At 40.5% G+C, this 10,000-nt stretch overlaps 1 protein-coding gene across 2 annotated transcripts in view; it reads left to right on the top strand.

Annotated features, from left to right (window-relative positions):
* The window catches only part of camkmt (calmodulin-lysine N-methyltransferase), a 152,562-nt gene that overhangs the window by 101,764 nt on the left and 40,798 nt on the right, over positions 1-10,000 (top strand). For both annotated transcript variants that reach the window (XM_050071644.1, XM_050071643.1), the window contains one exon: positions 5,842-5,905. In XM_050071644.1, the coding sequence (XP_049927601.1) occupies positions 5,842-5,905 (64 nt within the window). The remainder of the gene's footprint in view (positions 1-5,841; positions 5,906-10,000) is intronic.

Raw genomic sequence — 10,000 nt, 5'->3', positions numbered from 1 at the left:
AAACATGCAACTACTTGTAATGCGCTGTTCTGCAACTTCTAAGAACCTGCCGGTTCACACCAATGCATAGATGAGACTGTGTATCATCTCTATGCAATAACTCTCTGTACTTCTGTTCTGATTTCCAGCTTTTCAGGTTTATTTTGTGGCTGAATATAATTTGTAGCTTCTTTAGATATTCATGATAGTGATAGTGAGATAGTGGCTACAGTTGCATTTGTAGCCACAATAATATAAATAACCAGCACCAATTAATCAGTCAGTGAGTGAACTCTACAAGCTGATTGGCCAATTCACACTGCTGCAACTTTTCTCTGCGACGTTCTAGAACGCTTTCATCTTGTTGTGAATCTGTGGTCTGAGCTGGGCTTAAAAATTCAAAGTACGTTGTTTTTTTAGATGCAAGGGTGTTCTCAGGGGTGGATTCCTTCCTATAGGGTGCCAAATTCAAATTTGAAAACATCTAATAAGGGAAAATGATCTGATGTTAGCAGACTGTGATAGGTGTACCACCCCTAGTCCTGGCACTGCTCATCACTGGCAGCACATGGTAGAGCACTGAGGGGTGTGGTGGGGTGAAGTATATTTGGAGAGCATTAGTGTAAGAGCAAATGAAAAGGCAAAAGACATCCAGGGTGCAGTACAAAAAAAGAGGAAAAAAAATGAAATTTGCACCTTATTTTGTTATTGCTTACTTTTTTTAGCATTGTTTGTCAAATTTTGTCAAATTTGTTGTTGTTTCTTTTGGTGAGGTGTGGGGAAGAGGGGAAGCTTACCTGCCGACAGCACTGGGCTTTCTGATAACAGCTCAGTTAGTCATATGAGAAATAAAAAACACAGCATCCTGTCCATTGCTAGAGTACTGTGGAGTTTGACTTTCAGACATACATATTGCCCTATTGAAAGATAACGATATGTTTATTAACTGTAACGAATATCAAAACAAATCAACACAAGGCAAAGTTTCCAGGCGGGAAAACGCTTGCTGTGTCTGTGTGTCCCTGCAGACTGTAACGCCTCATGTCGCATTCACACATTTAATTTATTACAGCATGTAAGCTGGCAGATTTTTTATTTTTTTTTGTCAATTAGCTTTAATTTGCTCCCCCGTTTGAATTATGTTGGTCAAACACATTCCTTAATTGTTAATATGGCAACTGTATTTGTACCTCTTGCTATTGTATTATTATGGTGAATTCAGACGCAACTCAAAGACTCAACAAAGCTCATTCATGAAACACAACATTATCCATAGTGACAATGCTTTTTCCTCTCAGCTTTAGAGTTCCCTGCTTAGCAAAAATTGCTCTCAGTCAGCAGCATTGTTAAATGTCTTAAGAGAAAACATTCAGCCATGTCATTAAGGTAGACTCAGTGGTGAGATAAAATGCGTTGTGAATGTGGTCCAATTTTCTTTCAGTACCAGCCTACAGAAGGGAAATGCATAAGGAATCTCACTTACATTTGATTGTATGAAGAGCAGAATAAAACAGTGTATGTGGGCATTGATACGTCTTATCACACCTGTCACTTGCTTATTTATTCAACTTGTTTGTGGATTAATGGCAAACTGTAATTAAGGCACCATAAATAGACTGTCTGAATATTGCAGATTTAATATGACTGACAAATGGCATCCAAACAATTTTATATTTTCAGAATTTTTATGTTCATCAAAGCACTCACCCAATCACCTGAGCAGTGAGTCCTAGCTATATAAACTAGCTTGGGTCCAAAAAGCTGTCCTGTATTGACACAACACACACACACAAACACACTGACACACTCAGATATACCGCAGTCTGTCAGCCATAGGGTTTATTAGCCAGGGTCTTAAGGGCCCCTCCACATAGCAGGCGTCAGTGTCCCATCGATCTGCTAGATGCCATTCTCTGGTGGGTGTGCGGTAGTGTGTGTGTGTGTGTGTGTGTGTGTGTGAGGGTGTGTATGTGAGAAAGCCTGGTTTTATCTCTTCGCAGTCAATACACCATGTTTTGACATTGGTGGCTTGAGATGGAATCCTTCCTTCACACCTCTCCTTGTCCTCATCCCTCCGTCATCCGTCACTGACACCACATCCAACGTTTTTTCTCTGTTGTCTGTTTGAACAGTTCATTAATTATTCCTTTAGTTGCTGAATTTCATCCCTCCCTTACACCCTGTATTTTTGTTATGTATTCTCCCTCTTTATTTTCTGTTCTGTACTATTTTCAGGCCCTGATATCAATTCCTCCTTCCTTTCTTACACATCCTCCAGCAGCATCCTGTTAAACTGCACTCTAGATTTTAGGATAATATTAAATGTAATTCCCCGTCTTTATGCTGATGATATAGACCAGTCCATCGTGGGTAGCATTCATTTAGTGTACAGTTGCCACATACAATCAATTGAAGATATGTCACTCCAACTTTTATAGCTTCAAACCCCAAAATAGATCGAGCTTCTCTAAGTAGACATGAAGATCATGCCCTGGCCATTTCTAGTCATGGTTAACTCTTTTTATCTACTCTGCTTTTAAAGCTATGATCTCTATCATAGGGTTTTTAGCCACCCTACTGACATGGCTCTAGGGATGGCAATGCTGGTCAGCCGTTTGGTCAGTCTATCACCTGGGCTGTGACAAACGGGGGTTCATACAGTCATGAAAAACCTGGAAAAGTCATGGAATTTGAAGATAGCAATTTCCAGGCCTGGAAGAGTTTTGGAAAAATAAATAAACCCAGAGAGTTTTGAAAAAGTCATGGAAATATGCTTCACAAATACCTGTATAATACGGTGTTAATGTCCAGGCAGATCAGTCACGACACTTGACATTATGTTGTACGTGGGTCATGGCAGACTTGGACCTGAGTCGCAGGTGTAAATTCATGTAACACCATGAAAATGCTGATTTGTTAATGTCTGACTTGACTTGGATAAGTATAAGGCATGAGATGAGAAAGACCAGCACCTGGGACGCACAAAATGTGGACTGTGTAGTTAAAATTTGACATTTTGAACATGGGAGAAGCAGCGCTAGCTAGCTATGCTAAAGGAGCTAAGTTAAGCAGCTGTTGCCGCTGTGCGATAAAACTCCCATTACCAACATTTTTACCACGTTGACCCACGTGACACCCGCTGCCAGCTGCAGTGCTTTCTTCTCGTTCACCATAAAACAAGGGACCATTTTGGGTGCTGTGTCCAGAAATCATGCCATAATTGTAAAAGTACTATGGGTGCTAAAGGTGGCTAATTCTCACCAACATTACTCCTGAAAGTCATGTGAAGACACAAGGCAGCTTTTTCAGGTCATGGTTTTCCCGACGGACAGATAGCTCCCAGATTTACATGCAGTGAACACAAGTGCTCATATATCACAAAAACATTTCAGAGAATGTATGAAAATTTGCCTCAAAGTCATGGAAAGTTATTGATAAAACTATGTATGAACCCTGGACATAGCTCAGCAACTATTGGACTGAATTTTGTGCAGAAATGTATAGTCCTCAGAGCAGGAATGCTGATACCTCTCTTGATCTTCTAACTACCTTGCACCACCAGCAGGTCGAATTGAAAAATGAAAATCACTTACTTTCCATCAGTGTCAACATCAGGCTGACATTTGCTTAGGAATAACATGACAACATTTAAATGGATTGCCTTGAAATCTGGTACAGACATTTAGGTTCCCAAATGTGATTCCCATAAGTCTCAGCTGTACTTTGTGTTTAGTTGTAATAATTTAGCGTTAGCATGCTAATGTATTAAACTAAAATGGGAAACAAGGGGACTATCGGGGTGCCTCAGGGATACATGCTTGGTCCCCTACTCTTCCTATGGAGAGTGTATTGAACCACTGCAGAAGTGCTGATTTTTGTGATGGCATGATACTTCATTTCACAGTTGGACATATGAAGAAATTACACATATTAGGAAATGTATAAATATAACAAGTTTTCAAATTAACCATCATAATAAAGACTTCATCCGTGCTCTTTAGAACAACACGTGGAAGTGTTTTATGATCTGATACCACTATCGACAGGATGAAATAATAAATCAGTGGCTTCCAAAACCGATATATTGATATGAACCGATATAATGATTCAGTCATCAACAATACAATATCATGAATGCAAATTGATAACACTGATACATATTGCCATCTTTAAGATACACCTATATTTTGAAATTCCCATGGCATGCCGTGTCACTATTTCCTACCAAACACACCTCCCTCCTAAACAGTGCTAGCAGCCCACCAGGCAGGCACACAGTGACGAGCAGTCAAGTAAAAGACAATGAGGATGCTTACTGATATTTGCTCATATCGATCACAGGCCCCTCAATTGAATCAAATTAAAATTGTGTCATGGCAGACTTTGTGATATCAGCAAATATTGCACTGTGTCCAAGGAAATCAACATAATATCACAGCGTGATGAAACTGATTTACACCCCTAAAAAATGACTGTTAAAAATCAATCTGTTTATGATGTGACATCATTGGTTTAGGGAAACATTGTGGTTTGAGTTTAAATGACTACTGTGCTAAGGTTTGGGGAGCTTCATTGTCACTGATACAATAATGAACCCTGAGTGAAGGTTAGGGAATGATCCTAGTGATGCTTGAAAAAACACTTTGACTCCAAAGGTGTGGTTTTTGGTGTGATATTGGATTACTTACTTGACAGCAGCGTGCAGAGTTTGACATTTAGATAACCTTTGTTTAGATTAAGATGTTTGTGAGCATGTGATGGAGCCTGATTGTGCACGTGTGTACAGTGGTGTTGGAGGGTTGTTGCAGCGTTGAGCTGCTGATCTTTCAGCTGGATGCTCTGGTTCAGCCTGGAGGTCCCTTCCTGCATTTGAGCAGATGGTGGGACACACAGCACTCAGTGACCCCCTCACACACCCTGCAGGGCCTTAACATGTGTGTGTGTCTGTGTGTGTTCATGTGTGTCAGAGCGTGCATGTGTGTGTGTTCTGTTTGCTTCAGAAATTTTCATACACTTGATATGCTCCATCATGTATTTTCCATATGCCATACGAGTCAAGATTACATTGAATCAGCCTTATAGGATTTGTGTGCATACCAACACAATAGCTACTTGCACTTACACTCACCCATGGGTATATGCGCACACACACACACTCCTTAACAGAAATTGACAGCCTGACACACACTTGCTGATATAAAAAAAGCATCTGCAAAGAAAAGAGAATGTGAAATGATGAGGTTATAGTAAAGCACACACCTCTCTATCTATATCTCCCTCACACAGAGACACACAGCGCAGCACAAAGCTTTCTATCCATTCTCCCGTCTCGCTCCCTCTCCCTCTCTTTCTCTTCGTCTCTCACAGTCTGCACCGCAAAGTTATATGAAGGGCATCAGGCAGGCCCGGCGAGCCGAGTGCAGAGTGACAGCGGCGAACGGAGTGATGGCTCGGCCCGATAAACACCCAGCGTCAAATGAAAAGGCTCTGCGCTTGCCATCATCCCCTGTCACAATGCAATTACTGAACAGAGTGATAGCAAGATAGCAGCCCCCACCGCTAGCCACAATGATAAAAGTATTGACTGATTTGATTGAATGATTAAAATAATGCAGACATAAAAATGGGGTGAAGATAGAGAGGGAAATGGCAGAGAGGAGAGGGAGCAATAGAGAGAAAGGGTGGGGCGGGCTGGGCTGCCAAGAGTGAAGCTTTGTAGATATGGTTATGTCATTATTGTGTGTGTGTGTGTGTGTGTGTTCGTGTTCAGATGTTTGCTTCATCTAAGGGTGCTTTTGGTTTTGTTCTTTTGTTCTGTGTTGTTTCATTTCTCTGTCTCTTCCCTGTCTCTCTGTCTCTCAGGTTGCCATTTGTGCTGACGTGAAGGAAGTTCTGCTATCAGATGGGAACGAGAAGTCCATTCAGAGTATCCTTTCATCGTCCTCTCTCCTTCTCTTTCTGTCTATCTCTCTATCTCTGCCTCATTCCTCCAACTCACATTTATTTATATGCATTCATATGGGTTTATTGATGTGAAAACTTTTCTGTTTTTATTGGGGTTTTAATTAGGAAATTGGTCGTTTGTGCATTCCTGTACACAAAAATCACACTTGAATTCATCACATGTGAAACAAAGGGAGGGACAACAATCTTGCATCTAATATCACATGTATAACAGCATTTGACATCTGATTAATCGACATTAGGGTTGGGCAATATGGCCCTAAAAAAATATTGCGATATTTCACAGCGAGAGAGGAGAGGGAGAGACGCTGTGCTGCACTACTGAAGCTGCTCCTCTCTTTGGAACCACCGCAGAGTCGGTAATAATTTTGTTTTCAACCATGCTTGTTGTTGGCGTGCATAACAGTATCATTAATATGTCAAGAAGTCGAAATATCCAGAGTATCACGATATTATTTTTCACATCATATTGAAAATTATACCAGTATTATCGTGAACGATATGATATGGCACAGCCCTAATTGACACATTTCACATTATGGAAAAAAAAATAGATTAAGTCACACGTGGTTTTCAGACACACCCGATGTGCACTGTAATATTTCCAACGTGTTTTCACCCCTAACTTGTCAAATACGGCAGCTTGGTCAATGGCCCTACACTTCAAACTGTGGCGCTATGACCGTACCGCTGTAGCAACAGTTTTGTCTGTTTCCATGTCAGTTTCTGCTTCTTACACACATAGTGTCTTTTCAAAATAAATGTCCATGTTCACAGGAAACGTAGGTTTAGGCAACAAAACTACTTGGTTAGTTCACGTATGACATTGTTATCGAGTATGTCATGTGATGTTAACTACACTACATTTCTAAAACAAAACTCAGTGTTGACTTTTGGTTTCACAGAGGTCATGAGCACTTGCTCTTGGGTGACAGTCCTCCGTTTGTTTGACCCATGTACCACCCCAACCTTTGTCCTGGACTTTCTTGCTTTATACACTACCTCGTTGCCGTGGATGGGTTTACATGTGAGTTAGTTGAAAGCCTGATGTGTCTCATACAGACACTAAAGGGTGACTTGTGTGTTGGCATCAGACGTCAAGGGCCACTTACCACACTGCTGTATTTGACATGCTGAGAATGAGAATGGGTTGAAGGCTTCACATTTAACATGTCCTTTTGAGTCTGTTAAATAAACAGTTGCCAGCTTATTCAGTACACCAAGCTACAACTAATAAAGTCTAATACAACAGCCCGGCAGTAAAACTTCATTAGGGTTGTAATGTTCAGTTTTTGTTTTAGAGATGTGTTGATTCAACTTCATGGCCATTTTGCAGGCTGTGGTTTGTGCTGCAGTTTAACTTTAATGACATTATACTGAAAGATGTTTGTATTATTTTACAGCAGCACACGATGCATCGTCCAAAATGATCATATGATTGACTGCAGGACTGCATTAGTTTCAGATCCAATAAACAGGCAACTGAGTGAACACTGATGAAATAATTGCAACCCTTAATTATATTAGTCTTATTATTTATGCTTAATCAGACATAAATCATTGTGCCAATTGTTATTGTCTATTAAAAACAAAAACACCTTGCAATCTAAGCCATTATTATTACTAATCAATTAGTATTTTAATCTCTGCCACGCTTTGTGATCATGATTATTGTCCTATGTGATCTGTTTTTGCAGTGGCCCTGCTGCAGCGGTACAGTGTCTCTTAACCGCAGTATCATAAACAAAAACTCGACAGTGTGCTGTAACCTTGGTGTTTCAGCCCTGAAATCAGAGACTGGCTTGGAGTGAAGCGAAGAATAGCCGACCACCTCTTTTATCTTTAGGCAAAAGCAGCAGATGGGGCACCCACAGTGACAAATACCCGGCACCAGCGCTCAACATGGCATCTACCAATCCTAGCTGCCCACAATGCCATGTTAAGAGCACAGTAATTGCCATCCTGTCAGATTTTGTTTGAGACTTCATCTAATGCTAAGGCTAGGGTTAGGGCTTGATGAATGTTTTACAAACAGGAACAATCAAGGTTTGTTTAAAATGTTTGTGTGTGCTGAAGGTTCAGGCCTATAATTAAGTTTTTAGGACAAATCTTTAGGTGAGATTTTTTGCCAACATTTGTTCTTTTGAGTGGGTTATTGATCAACTCTGTCAGCTTGCAAACCATCTTGCTTTTTTTAATTTTATTTTTTTTACCCATTTTACACTTCTCCTTGTCTGATCTCCTTTGTAGCCTCTTGTTTCCCTCCCTTTTCTTCCAATCTTCTTTCATCATTCTTGTCCTTTTTCTCCCGTCCTCCCAGATCTCACTTTATTCACTCAACAACTTAACAGACGAAGAGAAAAAAAATCTCCGACTCGCTACAGTTGTTTCATAAAAGCAGGAAATATAAATACACATTTCTTCCCCATTGACCGACATGGCACTTCCATATTTAGCTGTGCTTACAATATCTCTGTCTCATCCGGCTACAGTGCTCCTTTACTGATCACAATAAGAGCAAACAATAACATTATGGAGCCTGTAAAACACACACACGCACACTTGGGCACACAAACAATACGCCATTGACCGGCTGCTTTGTTTCGCAGAACAAACACATAGAGAGAATTGTAAGTGAAATCATAGCGAGAATGGATCGAACACACACAGAAAGAGAGAGGGAGGGTTGAGAAAGACAACAATAATTTGTTCTGGGCTCAGCCAAATTGTCCCATTCACACACTGCAGACAGTGTGTGGCATTTCCTCTCGCCAGGGAAGCTGTTGGTCTTAGCCGTGTGCTAATGGCCACTGTTTGTCTCACATGGCCTTATTGTGTGGCCAGTGTTAACAATGGAAAGAGATAGCGGGCTGTGATATGGCTCAGTTTTACAGTGAAATAGATGAGAAGATATGCAGAAAAAGAAGTTGTGAATAGATGACATTTAGAAACGTCTAGTGAATAGAGTTTCTCCCTTTCCTTAGGCCCTGTCTACACTTCTACAGATACTTTTGTGAACAGATATTTTCCTCTACGATTTGGCCTCTCGTCCACACGCAAACAGAGATTTTTTTAATGCCTTCTACAGTGCAGATTTTTTAAAACTCCAGTTTCTGTTCATCTGTGTGTACATGTAAAATGGAGCATGGAGTCATAATCTCCTAAATTTGTGCATGCCCTCTGTCACTGTGAAATGAGCTCACGCTAGAAACAACAACAATGCCGGACCTCTGGTGTGGTAACGTTTTGTTAGCACTGCTTGGTCTAATGACTACTGTACACTTAAACTTAGTATTGCTGCACTACTTCACAGACAAACAGAGGCGTCAGCCCTTTAGCTTCTGAGAAAGGTAAAGCAAAAGTTTGGCAGAGTGGGGTGTTGTGTCTTAGAAGGACCGTGCTGTGTATACTTTATGTCTTGAAGGTGTTTGCCCAACATCGAGTGTTAAACACTACTTTGAGAACAAACACAAGAAAACTTCCAAGGAAAAGGCAGACAAGGCTGAATCTGTTAAACGTGCCCGATCGAGGTATGGGAGCAAGGAAACACCTTAGAAGACTTTGCCACTGCTAAAAATTACATTTGTGACCACAGAGGGTAAAAAAAAAAAAAAAAAAAAAAAAAATTCTATTAAGTTTATTACTGATGAACAAAATTGGAGGAAGGCAGGTAGGATTATGATTTCAATTCAGATGAGGATGTTTTAATACGAAGGGCAGGCTTCTTGCACATACATATAATTATATGACATAGTGGTGTAAAGTAGTTATGACGGGCCCCAGTTTACTCTATCATGATGGGCCCTAGTTACTAGTTATGAAGGACACACACACACAGTTTAAGGAGCATATATATTTTACCAACAGTGTTCAGGGCTCAACAATAAGGATTGCCCGCTTGCCCGGGGCAAGTAAAACTCAAGGTCGGGCATGTAAACTAACAACTCACTTGCCCGATCGGGCAAGTTGCTAAAAATAGTAAAAGTTAATAACTAATTGATAAAATAAATGTATTTTAAAATGTGCTCCTTCTGCTCTGATGCAGCGGTCTCTCTGC

This window comes from Epinephelus moara, chromosome 19 (assembly GCF_006386435.1).
Source record: "Epinephelus moara isolate mb chromosome 19, YSFRI_EMoa_1.0, whole genome shotgun sequence".
In the NCBI taxonomy this organism is placed as follows: Eukaryota; Metazoa; Chordata; class Actinopteri; order Perciformes; family Serranidae; genus Epinephelus; species Epinephelus moara.
Note: the sequence above shows the minus strand (reverse complement) of the source record. Positions and strands in the feature narration are given on the sequence as shown.